The 24070-nt window shown below is 35.5% G+C and overlaps 1 protein-coding gene across 1 annotated transcript in view; it reads left to right on the forward strand.

Moving 5' to 3' along the window:
- CDH12 (cadherin 12) overlaps positions 1-24070 on the forward strand; it is a 993970-nt gene that overhangs the window by 687364 nt on the left and 282536 nt on the right. Inside the window, exon 4 of the mRNA XM_079145106.1 lies at positions 4634-5044. Coding sequence (XP_079001232.1) covers positions 4814-5044 — 231 coding nt within the window. The 5' untranslated portion in view covers positions 4634-4813. The remainder of the gene's footprint in view (positions 1-4633; positions 5045-24070) is intronic.

The following is a 24070-nucleotide window of genomic DNA, read 5'->3' on the forward strand; positions in this document are numbered from 1 at the left end:
CAAGCATCCCAGCAAGCTGTGATGTGAGCTCACCTGTGTTGCCTTGCCTCACGCTGTGTGCAGGAGCTTACCATCCCCACAGTCCTTTGTCTCAGACTTGTTGCTGGGAAGAATCACTTAGGCGTACTTGGTTTGCTTACATTATCTCGACATACAGCTTACCCACAGGTTGATTCTGTTATGCTTTAACAAGTGTGTTAACCTGATTGGATAATGTGCCTATATATGTCTTGTACAATCCTAAGTAAAATTAGATCTGTGCCTTCAGAGCCCTGTTTCTGATGTCTGAACTGGGGTAGACATCAACATCCTCACCCTCAGTGGGACCCCTAGTCTCCAAACATCAACAATGTACTAATTTGTGAACCATGCTAAAGTCTTCTAACTTCTCGCTTTATCCATTTCTTCTATACAATGTGTACTGTAATTGCATCTTTTTCAAAGAGCTGTTGTACAGATAGAGAATATACAAATGCTATGTGGTGCAGGAAGCCATCCATGACTGGTATGAGAACCTTATGAAATTCAAGCCATTAACCAGGAATGCATCACCTCAGGAACTCACAGTGGGATAGCCACTGTTTGAGAATTCCTGAGTCATGAGGTATCCTGCGTTAGCACAGCATTCAGGTTCCAGTATAAGCACTGGAGATGTGAGTGACCCACTAGAGCCAAATGGCCTGCTTACCCCCACTCCTATCTTCTTTTTCTTGAAGAAGCTTCTACCAGTTGCTCTTGATCTGTACCAGTATAAATAAAGCAATCACAAGCTCCTTCCTTTGTTAGAGCCAGACCCTTCTGGACAGCTCAACCAGTCATGCCCCTGCTCTTTAGCTATTCTTGCCTTTTGTTTTTATTTCTGATAAATAATTTTCAAGCTTTCATTTCGTAGCCAGTCCACCCCTCCAATAGGAACACTTTCCTTCGTCCATGCGAGATGCGAGTGAATATTTTAAAGGAGTGTTCGATAAAATTAACTACTGTCATCCTACGAATAATCCACTGAAACAGGGGGTGAAGTATTTAGTACCTACCACACATACCAAGGAAATGCTGTAGATACTGAAGACAGAACAGATGACCTCCACTACGAAGAAACACCTCCACTATTCTCCAGCCCCTCTTTACCCATCATTCCACCCAGAAAGAGTGCATGAACATATGTTTAATAAAAATGATTACTATTAGTATTTTACATAAACTGAAGTATCTGAACTAAAGAGAGGGGGAAATTGCCAAGAGTGAAGCAGACAGAGGTATATTATGCAGGCCCTTATAAATTCTCAAATATCACATGTACTAGAATGTGATATGGAATTTTATGATTAATTCTGTATCCTAAAAAATTTATATTAAAATTGTAGAATTCATGGAAATAGATGTGTCCTAAAACTTATGAAATCACCATTCACAATCATTATCTTAATGAGGATAATAGAAAAAAAGAAACTACTAATAATTAAACACCCCATAAATCATCTTGTATAGCTGGTGGCAACCATATTGGAAAATGTAGATCTAAGTTCAATTTTATGAACATTTTTTCCATAATTAAAAGACATAGTGAAATATATAATACTTATATTTGTATTAGTATCAAACATTTGGTCAGAAGAAACATGGAACAATAGAAACATACTAAGGAAAGAGAAAAGATGAAGATTTAATACCATGGATATAAGTAATATTCAAACTACTTAGTGAAAGAAAAAGAGAGACATATGCAAAAATGTGGAAGAAACAAAGCGTATTATCATGAAATGTGTGTCCAATGACAGTCAAAAGAATGAACAGAATGTGGGCTGGGGGAAAATGAGCATCATGTTCCACACTGATTTTCCCTGTGGCTCCAGTGAACTTCAGCTTTATTCCCATCTTTTGCATTTAGTTGCCATTTTTGGTGGTGCAAGTCTTGACTGTGTTGGGGAACTAACATTAAATAGCATGCTTTTAATATTATATTTACACTGTTTACTACTTGCTAATCATTTGTGAACTAATTATTTCAGGTTGCAGACCATGTTCTAGCACTACAGAGAAGGGCAATAGGATAGGTAGATTAGAAATTCTCATTTATTCCTCCACAGGGGATTCAAACTCAGCTTTTAAACACTCTTCATACCTAATGGTAATAGGGGTGAATAGAACTCAATGTTCAACATAAAATTTCTCTAACATACAACAGAAAACACTTGTTTAGAGTGTTGACCTTAGAAGTGAATGCTTTCTAAAATCTGAGTTTCAATAACTTGCATCTCCACAAAAGTGGAGGAGAAAAATTTCATGGGAGCAGGAAGGCAGAAGTGTGACCTAATTACATACAGTAGTGGAAGTTAGAGTTGGAGCATTCTTCCTCAAGTTTTTCTCCTCACTTAACCTGTATGTGATGGGGATAGGATTGAGTTGGGTATGGGAAGAAACAGAACAAGCAAAAAGTTCAAGACAATAATGCATTTTGGAAATTAATATTAGCAATTTAAACTTGAAAACAGATGAGGGAAATATACCTACTATGCTCATTCAAAATATTCTCAGCTGTTCTCTAACCTACTAATATATTACTGCCACAAACATAGTTCACATTAGCTATTTGACTTTGAAGGTTAAGAGTAATATTCAGTCACTATTTGTGATTGTAAACTCTAATATGCAAACTAATACTATCCAACAGAAAATAATGCAAGGCATAAATGTGAGTTGCCTACGGAGGTTTAATTTTCTATTTCATACAGTAGAAAAGCAAACGTAAATAGGTGAAATTAATTTTAGTATATATTTAATTATTCTGATCTAAAATGTTATCATGCTAACAAGTAACAAATACATAACTTTATAGTGAGATATTTTACATTATTTTTTCTTACTAAGTTGAGATTCAGTGTATAATTTAAAAGTAGAACACATTTTAATCACTTATTGCTAAATTTCTGCTGAAAAGCAAGGTATAACTGGTGGCTACTATATTGGACAAAGAAGGTGTAAGTTAACATTATGTGAACATTATTTTACCACAATTATAAGATGTAATAAAGTACATAATATTTGTGTTTTTGTCAGTACCAACCAGTCATACTCCTTTGGATACTAGAGGAAATACCATACCCTTTTGTACTTTTCCTCCTAGGAGAGTCCTTAGAGAATACTCTCAGAGCATAACTTTTGGATACTTCTCGTTGCACATCTTATCTCAAATGTTGTGAATTTTCCCCACATTTTATGTTGAAATTAGAATATTTGTGAAGAACGATTTACACAGTTTTATTATATGATACATGATTGAATAAGCATTGGCCTTAATTGAAACCAATTGGTTGACAAAAAAATTCCATGCTTTATAGATATTTAATTAATTCATTATTGACTTTGGTTTAAGTTCTTTTGTTTTGGAAGCATTAAATATATTTTCTGGTTTCCAACATTTTTGGCCCTTGAAAACCTCATAGGTTCTGGGCACTGTGCCCCTACTGCCATAAATCCTCCCTGGCTAGGACCACATTTTCCACGTCCCTGCTCATAAAACATAGGAATGTTCCTATTCCTGTAGCTCTCAGTGAAATTGTCACCCAGGGAAGGATTTTATTCACCTAAGTTTAATCCTCAGGCTATTTGGTTTTCTTTTCTCATAGTATTGGCATAATTTGCCCTTACTTATTTGACTTGTTGTTTTCTGTTTCTGATTTTAGAGAGGAAAGGACTGTGTCTATTTTCTTTAAACTAACACTATCTCTAGTCACTTAGTCCTAGGTAAATGTCAAAAATGCTTATTATAAAGAAAAGTTCAAATCTTATTTTACCTAAATACAGAATTAGTATTGCCCCTTGACAGGGATCCACATTTTCTCTTCACTGCACCCTATTTATAAAATTATTCCCACACATTCAATGTTTCTAGAACACTGAGTCTGGTGAAACATGTTTTTTACTTACAGTTTAGTAAGTCTTATAACAATATGAACTTTGACAATCATTTGCACTTTAATAACATCATTTTATTTACTTTTACATTTTATATTTATCTTTCCTTTCAATTCTCTAACTTCAGGAATCTTTATGCTTTAAAAGAATAAAGTTTTTTTTTGTTGTTGTTTGTTTGTTTTTTCCTTTCTTAAAATCTTTGGTTCTCAATCTGGACCTATTTTTCTTCTTTCAGGAAATATTTTTCATTATTTGCAGGTATTTTGGTTGTCATAACTGGGAATCAGATAAGATACACTGTCATCTTTTGAGTAAAGAGTTGCCGATAAAACTTTTAAATTATACAAAGAAGCTCCAAGAAACAAAGAATGATTCACCCACAAATGTCAATAGTACTCAAATTGCAAAATCCTATTCTAATCCTTCACTTTTATACAGTTATTCATGTTCTTTCCTTAAAATGATGATTAAATTTTAATATATTATTGTTTGAAATAATTCATCTTGTTTTATTTTAACTGATGACTTTTCAAGTCTGTAAAAAAACTTACATAATTTATTAAAGTTACAACAGGTTGAATACCACTGAATATTTCCCAAGATAGTACTTTTAAGTTTTTTCTTTTTTTTTAAATGTTGGTAGATACAATGATAGTTTTGATGAATATCATTAGGAAGTCTTATTAATTTAATGTATCTTTGTTGTTCTGTTTGATAGGTCCCTTTAGATGGAATATAATAAAGCAGAAGCCTCAAAAGGATTAATGCCTGGATTATCATTTCTGCAATAAAACAGAAAGCTAAGTGGTGAAGACCACAGACACCTCAAAGCTGGATTCCAGAAGTCTATTTTAAGCACTGGAGTTTTTATTACTCTGCTGCAGGAAAGCCTTTGCCAATGCTTACAAGGAACTGTTTATCCCTGCTTCTCTGGATCCTGTTTGATGGAGGTCTCCTAACACCACTTCAACCACAGCCACAACAGACTTTAGGCACAGAACCAAGAGAAAATGTTATCCATCTGCCGGGGCGACAATCACATTCCCAACGAGTTAAACGTGGCTGGGTATGGAATCAATTTTTTGTGCTGGAAGAATACATGGGCTCCGAGCCTCAATATGTGGGAAAGGTAATGGCGTGTTTCTTTTGACAACCACTTGATAGGAAGGGGGAATATGAATTGTGTGTTGTGTATCGATGTTTTGCACAGGAGTTGAACAAACCAGTGACTAGCCACTGGAATTACAATTCAAGAGACCTGGTTTCTCTTCCTGACTCAATGACCTGGGTAAGCTTTAGAATATCATTTAATCCTTCTTTACTTCAATTCTCCCTGCTTATTTTAATGAAAATAATATACACCCATATCAATATATATATATATTTATTTATTTTGCTTCCCTCTTTGTCATTCTTTGTTGAAGACATGAAGTTAAACTATGTAGACGTCATGGAAAGTGTAAGCACATTGTGGTTCACAGCCGATCTGGGATTGTTCACCAGTCAGACAGAAAGAAAAATCTCCAGGCTTAGGATTTTAAATCAATATTGATGTTCCTGAATGAGCAGGATGAATTCTTTCCCTTTTTCTTTAAAACTTGAAACACCATCACTATTATAGTTCTAAAAAACTGTCTTGCCCTGCCGATACTTTATAAATGACTTCTCTTTGGTATGTTTTGCAAGTTATTTTAAAGCTATTTAAGATCACAGGAAGAAATATTGGAACACAAATGTGCACAAATTAATATTGAAACTAGCATATGATTTTTAAATCATATTACAAGCTTACAGATTTTTTTTTAAATCAGTGACAATAGTTTAAACACACGTGTTTTGCTGTTTGTTTTCCTTTTACTATTAAAATTTTCAGTCATGTCAAGGAGAGATAGAACTTATCCACATAACCAAAGAGACATTTTTCCAGGAAAATAAATATTTTATTTTCTTGTGATTCTGAAGTTTTTTTTTTTTAATTTTCTAAATGATTTTGACATGAGCTTTAATAAAGACAGATTAACTCTCTTGAGAAGAGTTTAAAATAAGTAAAATAAATACAAAGACAGAAATGGAAAATTATGCAGGAAGAATATTTGGACATGGTTATGGAAGGTCACATCTCCTGAATGTTAAATTTCGTGAGCTTTCTGAAAATTTAAGCTAAAAAGAAGTATGATGGGACTTGTGATTCTAATATTAGGGTGAAGGAAGCATACGTGTTCATGGATTTAATTCTTTATAGTACTTTGTTTAAAATTTGTCTTTTGGAAATGCATTCAAAGTTTACTGAATAATACAGTGAAGAGTAAGTTCAAATAGAAACCGCTAAAGATGAACATAGACTCAGGATTACCACACACCATATGGGGCCCCAAACAAGTTCTCTATGGTTTTTGTTGTTTGTCTGTTTGTTTTTTACCAGACACTTATCTATGTGTAAAAGCTGAGCTCCCCAACTTGCCATGTGAGTTCCATTCTGGGTGTCCATTTTCAAATAATCTCTAAAAATAACGATAGTACCAACAGACACAGTGACTTAAGTGTCAAGCTCTGTTCTTAATAGCTGCCTATTAGGATTCCAAGTCAGTTATGTAGCCCTGGGATGGCCCTCTTAATTCAATATCTGGAGTCAAACCCACAGGTTGAGTAGAAGGTCATGGTAAGCCCAAATGGTTAGAAAGATACGAAGGCCCAAAGAGTTCCAATTCAGAACAGGATGTCCTCAGATAACAGCTATCACAGGCATGAAAAGGGTCTTTGGAAGTTTTGAGGAAGATGATGCAAAGTACAGGCATTTCTGAGATAATGGCTCAAAACCTCTGCTTAATGATTCTGCAATAGGATCACATGATGTAAAAACCATTAAGACATGTATAAAGTAAGATAATTTTTGCATATTTCTGGTGCCACTTGCTTCTTTTTATTAAACATAATATAAAGATGGAGTTTTGAAATCCAACACAAATGAAAGTAAGGCATACCTCTAAACTCTTTAAAAGAATTCAGTTTTCTCAGCTCTGCTTATGATAGATGGTATACATCACACTGAACTTCCTGGGAAATGCCTATAAAAAGGTACTCTCTTTTTAATTAAGTCAGATTCATAGACATTAGTTGCAAGAATTGGAGGTGATAAAGTTGACAGTTTGTTAACAAATTAATGACATTCTAACTTTATTCAAGATAGAGTAGTGTTTCATCTCCCAATGAACTTAAGTCAAAAAAGCATCTGTGAGGTTAAGCACAAAAGTTGTTATTTTGCATTCTGGAATTTCACCATTGCCTCCTCCAGCGAGTACAATGAAGACTCGGCTCTCAAATGAAGTTTTAAGGTCTTTATTTTTATGGGAGAGCTTCTGAGCCGAGTGCCTGGTTCTTCCTCCTCCTCCACCGCCGCCGTCTTCTTTTTCTTCTCTTGTCGCGCAGCTCTCTCTCTCCTTCTTCCCTTGACCTGCAGTTTTCTCTCTCCTTCTTTTCTCTCCTGCAGCTGTCACTTCTCTCTTCTTCCTCTCTCGTCACGCCGCGGCCGCCTCTCCTCTTTTCTCCTCCCGTAGCTGCTGCCTGCCCTCCTTGCCTTGCTTGCTCTGCCTTGCTCGCTCTGCCTTGCTTGCTCTCCCCACCGCGCAAAGTACGCCGCTTTATGGGATATAACAGCCAATCACTTTAATGGGTCAGGCGTTTGGCTCGTGGAGACTTAATGGTGGGTAATGAGGACATGTACTGATCACGAGCTAAGCACGGATGCGGAGGAGATCAGTCAGCCAATGGAAAGCACTTGCAGCTGGGCTTCTTGGTGCCATAGGGCGAGGCCAGCCACCACTGCGGGCCCTACAGGGCAGCAGCCCCCAACACACCATTGTAACCATTTATATGGTGTGGAATTTATTCCATTCATTTAGAAGAAAAGTTAACATTTGCAGATTGTATTAAGAGGAGTAGGTCTAACATCTAACCTATTATTACATTTATAGAGTGTGATTTCTACAGGTACATGACTATACATTGGTAATGTATAATAAAAACCCCTTGTTCTTCAGCAACTTATGTTTCTAATGTAAATGAAATGTCAGTTGCCAAGATTTCCTTTCTTCAAGGAAACTAATTAAAGTTTAATTAACTCTGTGTTGATGCTTCTAGATTTGGGAATAAAATTATGATAGCATGGAGGCCAATTCACCATATTTTATATATGTGTGTAAACAATATATAAATGTATTCATATTCCTACTCATTCTAGAAGGGCTTTGAGATAGCTCACAGAAATGTAAATTATTACTAACTATACAGAATTCAGGACTAAGGAAAAAGGTAAATGCAAAATTACCAACCACAATGGTCTACTGACAACCATTACTGAGCCTCCAATTTAACTTTCTTTTTCTTTTTAGAAAGAAAGCATGATTCCTATTATTGGAGATTGTTCATTTAGAGAAAATTGATTTCCATGTGTCAAAATATGAAAGACTTCCTATGTAGAAATATATAGAAAGAACATTGTGTGGCTGAGTGGACATTAACCTTGTAAACATTGTATTTAAAGAAGTATTAAATATTCATTTCCTTTTGAAAAAATGAATATTGCTTAGAATAAATGCTTCCTTACTGTTTATGCAAAAAAAAAAAAAAAAAAAAATCACAAAAAGTACCTGAAGTTGAAGGCCAATTCTTTCTTCAACTGCATGTTTTGGATTTACTAAAATACCTGGACATGCATGTATATATACACATGCATAAATGAATAATAATTTGGATGCTTACTTAAATGCAGATAATTGCATGCCTACATTCGTGTAGTTCCAAGTTTTGTTAGAATCTCAAAGCCATATATCAAGACAATACTGACACTTCATCCTCAGAGTAATTCTGAATACTGAGTCACCATTTCAGACAAGTTATAGTTAGCAGCAACTCTTAAATCTAAATTTTTTAAAAGGACAAAAAAAATGAAAAAGAAACATATAGTCCCTAGTTTCTGTGGCTTGTATTTATCGAATATATTTTACATTCAGAATGCATTAAAATTTGAGACAGTACTAAACCTTTGGGGTTAAATATAAATATACAGGTCCCTTGGTTATAATATAATAAGTAAACTTTATTGAGTGATTCCTTTGGGCACTGTCTAATAGCTTTACAAACATAAATTTATGTCATCTTCATAACAGTATTATGAGGAATAATACATATGAGAAAACTGAGGCACAGAAAGCTTAAGTAACTTCCCCATGCTCCAAGACCCAGTAAATACTGAAGCTAAAATTTAAGGTCAGGTAGTCTCCATTTTGCTCCATTGCACCAGAAAATATCAGGACGCATTATTCTCTGTAGCTCCCAAAGGTCAACAATAACTTCAATATTCTGCAAAAGTACTATAACAGAGACATACTTTGGGACTGGGGAGACACAGGATGATCTGCAACTGTATCAAGAAATGTAGGAATTCAAGAAAGTTTTCATAGATGAGGAGTCACCTGAGATGATTCTGGAAAAGTGGTTTGACATTTCCGTAAGAGGTTTTATGGAGGAAAGCTTTTTAAAACACTGAGATAAAGTTTCAATGTGGTTTTGATTTGTATTTTCCTGATTGGTGAGTTTGCTGAATATTTTTCATGTGTATTTGTTGACCATCTGTATTTTTTCTTTGGAGAAATGTCTGTTTAGATCATTTGTCCTTTTATTAATTGGGCTATTTGTTTAGGTTTTTTATAAATTCTGGATATTAATCTTACCCTGTCAGTGGAGTAGCTGGCAAAGATTTTCTCCCATTCTGTAGCCTTTGTCTTCACATTGTGAATGGACTCTATTGCCGTGCAGAAGCTTTTTAATTTGACATCATCCCACTTATTGATTCTTTGTTTTATTTCTTGAGCCTTTGTAAGGTAGCTTGTGTCTGCCAATAAGTTATAGTGTTGATCCTATGATTTCTTCTCATATTTGTAGCGTTTTGGGTCTAATTCCTAGGTCTTTGATCCAGTTTGAATTGCTTTTTGTGCAGGGTGACTGAAAGAATTCTAGTTTCCTTCTTCTACATATGAAGAAATGGTTTTACCAGCAACATTTGTTAAAAAGGCTAAATGTTTTCCAGCATAAGTTTTTGGAAACTTTGTTGAATATCAGATGACTGTATCTAAGAGGATTTGTCTCTGTGTCTTCTGGTCTATCCCACTGACATCAAGGCCATGCTGTTTTTGTTATTATAATTCTGTAGCATTATTTGAGATTGGATAATATGATGCCACCAGCATCACTCTTGCTCTGTATTGCTTTGGCTATTCTGTCCTTTATTCTTTCCTATGAAGTTTAGGACTGTAGTTTTTGTTCCTAGCTCTGTAAAGAATGTCATTGGTATTTTGATGGGTATTATACAGATAATAAGATCTGCTGGTAAGGATGTGGGGAAAACGTTGTATGTATACATATCTGGTGGGACTTCAAATTATTACAATCAATTTGGAAAAGAGTACAGAGATTTCTCAACAGATTAGAAATTGACCTGCTGTACAATCTAGCTATCTCACTGTTTGATATTTATCCAGAAGAAATAAAATCAGCATACTATAGGGAAATATGAATTCCAAAATTTATAGCAGAGCAATTCACAATAGCTAAGTTAAGAACTAGGCTAGATGCTTGTCAGCAGATGAATGAATAAAGAAAATGTGGTGCATATGCACAAGGGAGTTTTGTTCAGCCATGAAGAATAAAACAAAGAAGTTTTATCATTTGCTGGTAAATGGATAGAACTAGAGAACATCATGCTAAGTGACATAAGCTAGACTCATAAAGTCAAGGGTCAAATGTTTTCTCATATGGAAGCCAGAGAGAGAGAGAGAGAGAGAGAGAGACATAGGGAAAGAGACAGAGAGAAAGAAGAATAGAAAGGTAAATTCACAAAAGTAGAAGGAAGACTAATAGACAGAACAAGATATAACAAATTATTCTATGTCCTTGTATGATTATACCACAATGAATTTTACTTTTATTTTATTAGTATATTATAACTATTATAATAGTTATAATACACTAATTCAAATAACAATAATAGAAGTGAGATTATTATAGTAAAGCAAGTGGTCAAGGGGGTGGGTGGTGAGGACAGAAAGGGAAAATACTGGGGAATGTGATTATCATATTATGTTGTACACATGTACAAATATGGCATAATAAATCCCCCTATGATGTATAATGATAATCCACCAATAAAAATAAAAAATAAATTAATAAAGAAAAGATGGATTGAAGGGAGAGAAACTAGGATAGAAACAGGACATTTGTAAGAAGGAGAAGAGCAGAGTGAGCTTGCATAGAGAGCAAGGAAGAAATGTGATATTAGGATTGAAGATCTGAGAAATTGGAGAAAATACAAAATGTCAACTTCCATTTAAAATGGACATATAAAGGATGAGACAGATTAGAGTAATCTTGTAAAGGCAACATCTTCAGAAATCAGTGGTTAATCATGTAGGATGCAAAAGAAAAAGGCAAGTAAAATGTGACACAAATATCTGCCTTCTTTATTATTATCTTGTAAAGATTTGGGATGAGAAGATGAAAAAAATCAGTGTTAGACATTGTATTTCTTAATTAGTTGAATGTAACCAGGTGAAGTGTATTATAGATAACTTGATGCATTGATCTAGAATTCATTAAAGTGTATCTTGTGTACACATGGCTGGAAAAATCACACAAGTGGGTAACAGACTGTAGGAAAAATTACAGAGGGAAGGGAACCATGAATTTTAATTATAAAGCAGCTGAAGGTTTTGATATCATTATTAGGAGCTAAAAGACAAGGATTAAGACAAAATCAGAAAAAAAGTTTTAAGACTAAGGAATGACAAAAAAAAAAAAAAAAAAAAAAAAAAGAAATGTTGAACTCCATAGGTCAAACACTATAGTTACCGAAAACTTCCATTTTCTCTTGTGATTGGTGAGCCAGATATGACCTTTATGAAATGACTTTTGTGATTTTCTCTAAGGTTCAAGAGAGTCAAGGCAAAATAAGAGATGCCCTAAGGGATCCCCTGTATTCTACATATACTGTCTTCCATTGCAGAATAATAGTCCAGGTTCCCCTTGGTAGTCCAGATTCATCACCCCAGGCAGTTAAGTCTCTTCTTTACATTTTTATTCAGAGTCACGAAGGTCCCCTAAATGTCTGGGGACCATCTTCTGTTTGGATGGAATCACTATTTTGCACTGGTGCAGACATTCTTATATTTGAAATTAAGATCTTCAGCCAGCACACAAGTTACAGGGACAGGATGCAACATTTTTGCCAATGGGTCACAGGGTGGTATACAATAATATTGCCACTCCCATTTCCAACCTGTAATTCAAAACCTGCGAATCATTGCTCAGTACTGATTCCTGACTGTGGGGAAAATAGTGCCATGTATTGAAGCTGACACAGAGCACACACAGCCTCTCGGAGGTTGCCCATACTCTACAAAGTATTGCTGCCTAGCTGGCATGATAACCAGCTGTGTCAGGATGATGAAGAACGTGATAAATCAGTGAATTTAATGAACTTGTGCCTATTACTAAATTTTATTTGCTATGAACTGATATACACAGTCAGAATCAATGCAACATGGAATGGAAAAACTTCATGGTGGATAAGGTATTCTTTAAGTCCACAGATGGTAGTTTGGGCAGAAACATTAAATGGTGTGAAGGACAAATCTAAATCCACTTTGAGTGCCTCTTCCAGTAAAAACAAAATGCTGTCTCTTCCAAGATGGTAATGGTCAAGTGTAATCGACCTGCCACAGGGTAGCTCGCTAATCAACTCAGGAAAGCAGCCTCTCACTGTTGATCTCTGTTGCTGATAGACTGGGCCCTCAGCAAGCACTTGTATCCAGTTCGGCCTTAGTGAGTAGAAATCCATATTGTTGATGCCCCACAGAGCCTTAATCCCTGCCCCATCACCACTTTTTTCTTGAGCCCATAGGATGTAACAGGGATGGCTGGGGTAAGAGGCTGAATGGATCCTCCTATTGATTATTACAATATTCCTTTGCTGATGTAACCCATTCTGGGAACATTTACATACCACATAGATATCTTCATTTTTTCCCTTTGTACAGAAAGATCTAGCCATAAAACTCTTCCCCAGATATCCTTGTGATCTATTTTCTAATCACATCCTTTCTCAGTGCCTAACTGAGTCATTGACTATAGCTCACAAATCAATAAATTATTTCTTGTCTGGTGACTTCTAATTCTAAGCAAAATTAAACAGCAGATGTACTGTTTTAAGTCTGGTGACTGGGAGGGCTGAGCTTTCCTTCAATGATGGTTTAGAAAGGCAATGCTATAACTGTTCAATTTCAGGCGATACCTGTATATCATGGAGAATTGCCTATAAACCAGGTCCAAGTCTTTACTTCTTCTGCCGACTGACCATAGGAAACTCCCCATGAGGTCATGGATACAGTCTGGGAGAAAGATGATAATTTACCAAGAGTGGCGCTCCTGAGTATTTCAGCCACATCTTCAAGTAACTTATTTGTGTCTTTAAGGCCTGCCTTAGGCCTGATTGCTAGATGCCACTTTCATTGATTATAGAGAAGTGGTGTATGTAACAATTAAATGGGTTCCTGAGTCAAATAGTGCAATGTTCATGCTTGCACATGGCACATGATAAGTTAAGTGTCCAATGGTAGGGATTTAGCCTTACTAAGGCTCAGTAGCAAGCCATAATCTGTTTCTCAACAAGAGAATAGGTACTCATGGAAGGACGTAGGATTTTGTTCTAAATTATTAAGGTTTTGTGCTGCAATTCACCAACAGGGAATTAACAAACAGCATCCCGATCTGCCACTGACAATTTGACCACCATTGCATCTGCTGAATCCTATGGTTCAAATGGCAGAATGAATTACATGGTAGACTGGACACATTACAGAGCCTTCATTTGTTCTGGGTCCTACTCTAAATGATCAGATTTTGGGGGGTCACTTGGATAAATAGGCCAAAATAACCAAAAGTGAGGACTATATTGCCTCTAAAATTCAAACAGGCCCACTAGGAATTGCACCTTCTTTTTAGTTGTAGGAGAGACCACACATGAGAATTTACCTTTCACATTAGCAGGAATATCTCAACATGCTTCACATGATTAGGCAACTGGAAATTTCATTTCAATTGAAAGCCCTTGAATTTTTTCTGATATATAATGCACCCCCATGATAAGTAAATATTTTGCCAATAAGTCTAAAGCAATTGCTACTTCTAGCTCACTAGATCTAAACAACACAATTTTATCAGTGTAATGGACCAGTGCTATATCTAATGAAGGAAAAGGCAGTCAAGTTTCTTGCGAACTTAATTATGACATAGGCATGGAGAGTTGATATATCCTGAAGGATAACAGAGAACTTGTATTGCTGGCCTTGAAAGCCAGAGGCAAACTGCTAATGGAGTTATTTACTCTCAGATACAGAAAAAAATGAATTTGTTATATAAATAGCTTCATACCAGGTATCAGGGGAGGCACTAATTTGTTCAAGCAATGAAACCACATCTGGTACAGCAGCTACAATTGGAGTCACCACCTGTTTGAGTTTATGATAATCCATTGTCATTCTCCAAGACCCATCTGTCTTCTTCACAGGCCAAAAAGGAAAGTTTAATGGGAATGTGGTGAGGATTGCCACCACTGCATGTGTCAAGTCCTTGGTGGTGCTGCTAATCGCTTCCATTCCTCTAGGAGTTCAGTATTGTTTTTGGCGTAATATTTTTTTCTAGGTAGAATCTATACTGTTGGCTTTCTCTAGCTTTTACTCTACAGTTCAGAGAACGCTTTTGAGGATTATACCAGTACTGAATATACCTATTTCTGTTATACATTCTGCAACTGGGGAAATAACCACGGTATAGTTTTGGGATCCACTGACACCACTGTGAGATAGACTTGAGTCAAAACCCATTTTTCCCTTACAATCATAAGCCCCTATGCTAATTAGTGACATTTTAGGTCTCCTGAAATTAGTGTTGGTTCAGAGCCAGAGTATAACAATCACCAATTGAATTCATTATTTCCTTCTCCTCAGTGTACAATCTGTGAAAGACTTTAGGTTCTTTTGGAGAAAAACGAGAGAAAGATTAATGGGATGAATTCTTTGGAAGTGTGATCCTTCCTTAAGGGATCCTGCCATCTCTTTATTCAAGGGGTTCTGAATCTCTTAACTTGCTGTAGTCAGGGAATTGAAAGAGGAGCAGTGACTGCTGTGTGATTTGTGTTAGGATTTTATTCACTTGACCTAGAACTTTTCTGATTATAGAGAAAAAATAAGAAGTCAATAGGCTTCCTATCTATTTCATTTATGGGAACAGGGTGATTTTCCTGCCAATGCCTAAAGATGTTACAATTCATAATAACCCGATCCTTCTTTGGACTCCTGTCATTAATGGTACCTGGGCATGACTTGTTTTTTGGCCATCGAGTGCTGTCACTTGGACCCTGTCATCCAAAGATCCAATTATTCTCCTTGCATTCAGGTTTCCTAGTTCAGTGGCGACAGTTTACATTATTGCAAGTTCTATCCTACAGAAAAGATTGATCACTGGGATGCTGGGAGTCTCTTCACAAACTTATTTCTAACAAAGGTAGCAAAAGGTGTGTCCTCTGAACCTACCAGGGTGAGTGAGTAGGTCTTAATAAAAAATTCATCTAGGATTCCAATCTCCTTAAAGCTTTGAATCCTTATTGTACAGTAAAGCAAGGCAGGCCTAGCATCTGAAATTCATTCACAATCGAGAATATTTTACTTCCTATTCCAGCCAACCAAAGAAACAAAATACAAGTCCTTTCTACTCCCCGAGCTGCAACATTAAGTTCAGAATTTCTGCTTAGTGAACTCTTGTCCATAAGTTCAGCTCAATCCAACTTTGTGCTCCTTCGATATTATCCCACGGCCTATTTCCACTTTTATTCCCCAAGTTTCTGAATTAGAAAAATTGAGTAGCTCATTTGTTCTTAGTGCTCTTACATCTCATGATCCCATCCTATACTTCATTTTTAGGGGATTTTTGGGCCTTGACTCTAGTTATAGAACCAGAAGTAAAGAGTGAGAGTGAAAGTGTGTCCTCAGGACACTCTGGTCTTTCAAGGCAAAGGCTTCCAGGAAGGCCATCGCAATATTCCCTGGGAAATGCAGTTTAATCTCCTCAGTTGAGGTGGAGAGGCTGATTCTACTGGCAAAGATTACTCCTCAGAATTTAGAGACCTAATGCCCTCAGGTACATCCAGGTCTTTCCACACATTCCCAGGCCAACATACTACACCCCACTCTTCACAATCGTTGCACCCACTTTAATGACTGGCCCTGTGAGGTTGGGAATTCAATTTTCCTTGTCATCCAACCACTCAGGATGGAAGTCCACTTTGTTTTGCAGTAATTTCAGTTGTGTGGATACAGGAAATTAGGTGGTTTTGTAGACAGAGAAAGACCCTCTTGCATCAGATGTCAGAATTGCACTTGAGTTGGGGATGGAATCTTCGAGCACATCTTCTTCTCTTAGTTTATTCAGTGACTTTAAAGAAACCAGACAATTTTAGTAATAAAAAATGATTTTTAAAAATGTTTCAAGTGTCACACATATGGTGACTTAGACCCTTGTTCCCTTTATGAGTGTGATTAGGAGTATTCAGCAGTGACACTGTCACATCATACCAGTGACTATCACTAATATTTACTATACAACACTGAATCAATAATTTCTTTGATTAAAAAAGATTAGAAAGCTTATTCCAGAACCAGTTCAGAATGTCAGACTTAAAATTATGTTTCTTTTAGAACCACTGCTGATAACAAAATCTGCATTAGTCAGGGTACTCCAGATTAACAGAATGAACAGGAAGTGGGGTGTGTGTGTGTGTGTGTGTGTGTGTGTGTGTGTGTGTGTGTGTGTGAAAAGAACCAAACAAAAATTTCTGGCACAGTATTTTCTTGCTTGAGAGAGGTCAGTGTGTTTAACCAAGACTTTCAACTGGTTAGATGAGGTCTGCCAATATTAGGAAAGATAATTTACTTTACTAAAAGTCTATAAATTACAACAACAATGAAATGTTATCACAAATCGCCTAGAATAATATTTGAGGAAATAAGTGGATGCCCTAAATAAACCAAACTGACATAAAAAATAACCATTACAGTAATAGTAGATGCAATGAAAAGCTAATGAAGACATTAATGAGTGGTCTGTTAGAAGAAAAAAATGCTGGTTTATGCACAAACTTAAAGGCAGTGACTTGGTAAAAGATTTTAAGGTGGTGAAACCAATCAGCAATGTAGGATTGTTCTCCAGCAAGAAGCCTAATAAAATGGAGAAAAGGAGAAGATGATTGGATTTGTTTATTATTGTAGATTGTTAGGGCTTGTGTGATCAAAGAAGAGTTCTAATAAAGGAGATGACCAAGAGAAAATGGGGTGGATCTAAAGAAACAAATATTCCAGAGTTCTATTTAATACAAAATAAGGCTTCATACATATGCAAAATCAAGGTAGTGATAGAGTTTCATTTGGAGTGTAATCATATGTATAATTTGATTTTGCATTAGTTAAAAAAGAAAGAAAAACAGAAGACATATGGTAGTTTATGATAATAGAAATAATTTCACTGCAAAAATAAGTTGTCCATTTGGAGTTTCTTCTGATTAAACACTTACTATTAGAACAGACCCATGTGTAGAAACTTAGAACTGAACAAAAATGAAAATTATATCAGAAAATATACTAACATATTTAAAATATAGTTTTCATAGCTTAACATTTTATCTATCATTGTAATGTAGCATTATTCATGTAGCTTTTTAAGAAATCCATAATATAGCCTTCTTTATGCAATTTACTTCTAAAGTGTCAGTTTTTATAAAACCTTTTTAGTTTAGATGGGTACAGTACCTTTATTTTATTTATTTATTCTTCTGTAGTGCTAAGGATTGAACCTAGTGCCTAATATGTGCTAGGTACTAGTGTTACCACTGAGTGACAACCCCAGCCTAAGTGTGAGCTTTTAGTATCCAATTAATTCTGTTAATTTAAGATTCAGGGCTCAGGAAACTAACTCAGTCATCAAACTCTGTCTATTATTTAATGCCCCTGCCTTTCATGTATTAGAATCTCCTGAGTTGAAGCAAATGGAAAGCTCAGAGGCTAGTTTTTGAAATGCAGAGAAAGAAAACTTTCATATTTCTTGGTTTTTCCCCCAAATCATGCGTCCTCTTGACTCCTACCTCACTTACCCGTCTGAGAACTTGCTGTGCATTCAAGGGTGCTAAAAATTTTGTTCAAATTCATTTTTCTTCCAAGGAGGTTGACATTGCTGCTTGTCAAATCATCTTCACCTACCTGCTATTTCTGCAGCAAAATACCAGAAGTAACAGTTTTATCTTCTTTATTAAAGGCCTTTTTAGATAAGCCTGAAATTTAAAAGCAGAATTTGATTCTTATGTATATATTTGAATTTTATAATCTCTTCCAATTTGAGACCATCTTTGAAATAATCAAATTTAAATAACTGGATAGCAATTTATTTAAGAGAAAATTTGCTTGAAATGATATTTGATAAAATTACTAACATACACTATATACAAAGTTCTCAAAAAGTTGATATCCATTTTATGCTAATATGTTTATGTCCTTTAAAACTTATATCTTGCTTCTAGCATGGTAGTCATAACAGCTATACAATAAAGATTCAATGTATTTTCTTTGAATTGGCAGGGCTTTGAATGAAATTCAACTGTATTTAAAACAATATAGAATCACAAAAATATCTTTTCAAAGATAATACGGAAAACATTAAGATTTGAGCATTGTTTTTTTTCTCTTTTTTCTTCTTTCTTTTCCTCTCTTCCTGCTATTCTTCCATCCAACATCTAGTGATCTTTCAATATTTTCTTTCCTTTCAGTCACTTATATATATTATAAATGTCCTCCTGATTATAGTTACTCACAATTTGAGATACATTTGATTCTAATTCTAGGTCCTATAATAAATAGCCACATGAAAGCACTTCAGTACACATGTGTCAATATATGTGACTGAGTGTTATCACATTCATTAATTACATTCAGCAACAAAATATCTTAAGTGCTTTCGTCACAAAATGCACATTAATTTTTTTATTTGTGTTTGTGCCTATGTGGAGTGTTTGTGTGCATGTATACGCATGTTTCAGAAATCATTTCTCTAAAATGTTAGTTGAATTCTTTGGAAAAGAGAACTCTTCGTGGGCTAATATTAACAACATACAATGTGTGTATTATACCAGGTGAGATGAGACAAGCCCCCATGGAATGCTTTGATAAGATTCTGGGAAAGGCAAAAAGTCTGTGAAGTTAACATGAAAAATAGGAAATGCTTGAGTGAGCTGAATGATAATGATTTTTAAAGTTAATATTTTCATCTTCTAACATCACTGAATTCATGAATATACACCATAGTTATACCACTGAAACTTAAAATATGAATGAATTCTTCTGGCAAAATTTAATCATAGCATATACATGTGAGAAATATTTCTGTTTCCTGACTTTGAAAAAACAGAAACCAGCATCAGAGAGGATATCATCCATCTATATATGTTTCATTATTCATAAGGTCCAATGTAATTTATTGCTCTTGACATTTAATCAATGTAACTAATATATGAAATTTTTATTAGAAAATTGTTATGGGATGGACCTTAAACATCTCACAAAGGACATATGCTAAAGGCTTAGTCTCCAGTCTGTGCCACATTTGGGAGATGGTAGAACTTTAGGAGCTGGGGCCGAGTGGAAGGAGTCAGATCATTGAGGGTGTGCCCTTGAAGGGAGTTTCAGGACCTCATTTTCTCCCTCTTTCTCTACTTCCTGGCCTTCCTGGGGTCAGCAGCTTGAGTGCCATGGCAACTGACTCCATTATACTGATAATATGTTCCTTACCATGATATTCTGCCTCACCACTGTCCCCAAAATGAGGGCGCCTAGAGACTATGTGTTTTAGTTAGATTTTCATTCCCATGACTAAAACACCTGACAAGAATAACTTAGAGGAGGAAAAGATTCATGGTTTCATAGGTCTCATTCCATGGTTGGCTGACTCTATTGCTCTATTGCTCTGTACCTCAAATAAGGCAGCAGTATCATGATAGAAGGGTGTAACAAAAGAAATCTACTGGGCAGATTTTGACTGTTGAGAAGGAGAGACAGATAGAGACAGAGACAGAGAGAATCAGGAACAAGCTATAATCCAAGGACATGCCCCCAGTGACCTTCTGGTCACATCACACCTGCCTACAAGTCCCTCACACCCAGTAGTCTATTCAGATTATTAACCCATCAACAAATTAAACAACTGATGAGGTTACAACTCTCAAAATCCAATTTTTTTTTTTTTTTTTCACCTCTGAACATCGCTGTGTTGCTTAAGACATGAGCTTTCTGGGGGACATTTCAAATCGAAACTATAACACCATGGATAGTAACCTTTGAAATCATGAACCAAAGTAAACCTTTCCTCCTTGTACGTTGATTATTCAGGTGTTTTGCAAAACTAATACAGAAAGCGTATTATTTTTTACTCAAAGAGATTGCATAAGGAGAGTTTTCTCTCCAACATACATTGGTATAACCACCTTATAAGAAATTTTCATTAAATACTCATTCTCATTATTAAACAGTGCTATTTCTTTTTGTTGATGCTTTTTGTCACCTGTCAAGAATTATTAAGTCTCCCACAGTTTCATGAATGCTGGAAGAATACAGGAGATGCCTGCATCAGAGAAAAGAAACTTATCCCTTATAGCATGGAAAACAGCATATAATGGAATTAGTTCCCTTTGCCCTCAAGTAATAGAGGAGCAAAGACTACAGGACCAGCTTGACTCCAGTACATGCAGTGACTTTCTTTATAGGAGGAGAATTCTGGTAATTCTTGCACTCTATATTTTACTGGACAGTTAATGTGTCTTCCCTTTGAAAAAGAAGAAAGTCTATTTTTCAAGTCTATTTGTTATATAAACACTATTAATTAAAAGCACAATCTTAAAAACTTCCATTGCTTTCTGTACAAGACTTGTATGAATATGAGAGACCTATGAATTGTCTTCAGACATTATTATGTTGGTCAACTTTTTGCCGTTATGACAAAAAATGCTTTAGAAGAACAACTTAGAGGAGGAAAGATGAAACTTGGCACATGATTTCAGAGGTTTCCTTCCATGGTAACCAGCTGTCTTGCTTTGGACCAGAGGTAAGGCAGAACATCATGGTGGAAATGCACAGCAGAGGAAACCTGTTCAGTGCACAGTAGCTGAAAGAGTCAGGAGCCTGGGCCAAGATAAAGTCCTAAGGAGGACACCTGTGGTGACGTATTTGCTTCCATCATGTTCTACTTGCTGACTGTTTCAACCGCCTCCCAGCAGTTTATTCAGTTACCAATGGATTAATCCATTGATGAGTTCAGATCCCTCATGATCCAATCTCTTCATAAAAACCCACCTCCGAACATCCCTGCACTGGGAACCAAACCTTCAAACATGAAACTTTGGGGCACATTCCAGATCCAAACCCTAACAGTTTTATAGTAAATCCACTTACTAATGTGACATTGTATATTGCACTGACTTTGAAAAGTTAGAAACAATTTAAGTAACTCCTACTAGTTAACTTAGTTACTGAGTCAGCAGTCAAATGAGGGTCTTTCTCTTTCTTTCTTGTGTTACCATACATTAAGTAACATAAGCAAAAAACTGTATTTTTCCACTGCTTATATCCCTGCCCTGTCCATTCTCATTTTTTGAATTAGAATCATATTTATATAAGGAAGGAATGGAACTATACATGTGAAGAATTCCAAGTGTTTTCTTGGTCTTTAGCAATGTTTGTCAACATTAATTAACCTTGTTCTCAATAAACACAACCATACAGTACTTGTACTTATTTTACTTATCTTAATGAAAAAGTTAGCTTATGATTCACACACTGCATATGAATAATTGTTTTGGATGTAGGTTTTTCTTAGTTGTGCTAATAATCTCATTTCTTGGTTAAAATTTAAGAATTTTTTTTGTTTAGTATAAGAAGTAGAAAGTTCATAACAAATTAAATTTCTCTTTATTTTACTAACTCTTCAGTACTTTTGAATTTTGAAAGTATCTGAGACAGTTTGAAAGATTTATAAAACTTTATGATATCTTCATTTATTTATCATAAATAATATGAAATTGTAATTCAAAATGTTGTTTTTCAAGTGACGGGCATTAAAATACTTCAAAGACATTCTCCCATGATATAGTAAAGGCTATAAAAACAATTTTCTGTTGAACTGAGCCATGAATTGGTAGCACCAGAAAAACAGAATTCAATTGTGGGGACCACAACAGCTACTTTTGCAAATATGTTTCAAATAGTAACTTCCGAAGCCCTAAATGAAGAAGTGTTGCAGTTTTTAAAATAGTAAATAAATAAACATAAGGAAAACTAAATGATAATATAAAGTAATATGATAGGAAATTATTTTAAAAGTAAATAAATCTCAGTACTAAAATTGGAAAAATTTGGTCAAGGTTGTGAGGAATCAGATATGAAATTAAGAGGACAGCATAACAGAAACTTGTGAAAGGGTGTCTGAGGAGAGGCTAGGTATAAAACCTTTATGTGTCAAGTAAATTATGCAGTCAGGGAAAGAGTATCAAAGATTAGAAGAGGAAAAGATCTTTTCTTTTATGTGGTGGGGGAGAGAGAAAGAGGGAACAAAGAGAAAGAGCTACAGTGGATCTTCCTGCAGGGTTCTAAACACGCGCCCCCTGGAGTGTGGGAGAGGGATGGAGAGTTCTGGTCCTCCCATTTGGAAAATCTAAAAGGCGAGAGACAGCCTGGCTCACTACTCTAGCTAGCAGCAGGACAGAAAACGAGGTTGCTGGGTTGAGTAAAACTGCACTTCAAAATTTTACGGGGTAAAAGGGTTACACAAATCTTTCTTGTGCCTAGTGCAAGAGAGAGCTGGAATGAGATAACACTAGCTCTTGTCCAACAGAACCTACTAGAAGGGTCTGAAGGTCTTAGCAGAGAAAGGCTGTAGGTATTACTCGTTACTAGATACTGTGTAAATTAGAAACAGCTTTCCAGAGAATGGCAGCCAATTTATGACAGTACCAATTAAATAAACATGCCAGTATTTTCTGCCTCCATTTCTTATCCTCCTTCCCTGTGTTTTAGCTCTGGAGAGCCAGAACTAAAGATTAGTTATACGAGGTGAAAAGTGACAGAGAAAAACAGGTTAACCACCCTCTCTTTCCTGTCTGAAAGCTTTATGCCTTACTAAGTTCTTATTGCCAGAAGGACAATTGTTGAAACTAAATAAAATTTAGCTGCTTTGACAATGCCATGGGACTGGACTTGAACTAATTGAATCAAGACTCTTTGTGACTTGAAGTAGTCACAAGAGTTTCTACTTCCTAAGAGTGATTAGACTTTTCAGGACATTTGCCAAGGTTTTATCTAGTTGTAGGAGACTTGTTCTGTTGAATGAATCATGAACAATGGGCAAGTAGCAAAACAGTGTTGTTAGGATTTCATGAATCCTGGCTATTGGCTAAAATAAACTGACTTATTTATTTAAAAAATTATTGAAAATACAGCTCTCCCAGTTATATTCCACTTCAATTAAACTATTTTGAGCACCAACCCTGAAAATATTCACACATATATTTCTTATCCACTGTGTGATCATGATCACAGACTTTCTAAAATTCAATTCCCTTTGCTTCATATATGTCTGCAGATTAAAATGTTGAATGTTTTCCTTATGCCTACAGCTGTAATCAGGTGGTGTCAAAGAAGCAGCACATGGAAAGTAGGAAGAGTTTCATTTTTTATCAAAGGAATGGGGAGACATTCTTTTACCCAAAGTATTAGAGTCTCTTACCTCATTTAATAACTAGCTTTAAATCTATATATTTTTTAAAAAGTGAGATAGAAGATAACATGTTATGTAAACATTTTTCTTCCTTTTTTCTTCCTCCCTCTTTCTTTATTAGGAAAGTACTTTAAACAGTGAAATAAGGAGAGAAGCAGGATAAAATTTCTGTTCTAAAAGTGAAAAAAAAAAAGCAACAAACATGTACAAAGTTTTTCTCTAGACAGTATCATTAAATACT

Source organism: Sciurus vulgaris (genome assembly GCF_902686455.1).
Source record: "Sciurus vulgaris genome assembly, chromosome: 6".
Lineage (NCBI taxonomy): Eukaryota > Metazoa > Chordata > Mammalia > Rodentia > Sciuridae > Sciurus > Sciurus vulgaris.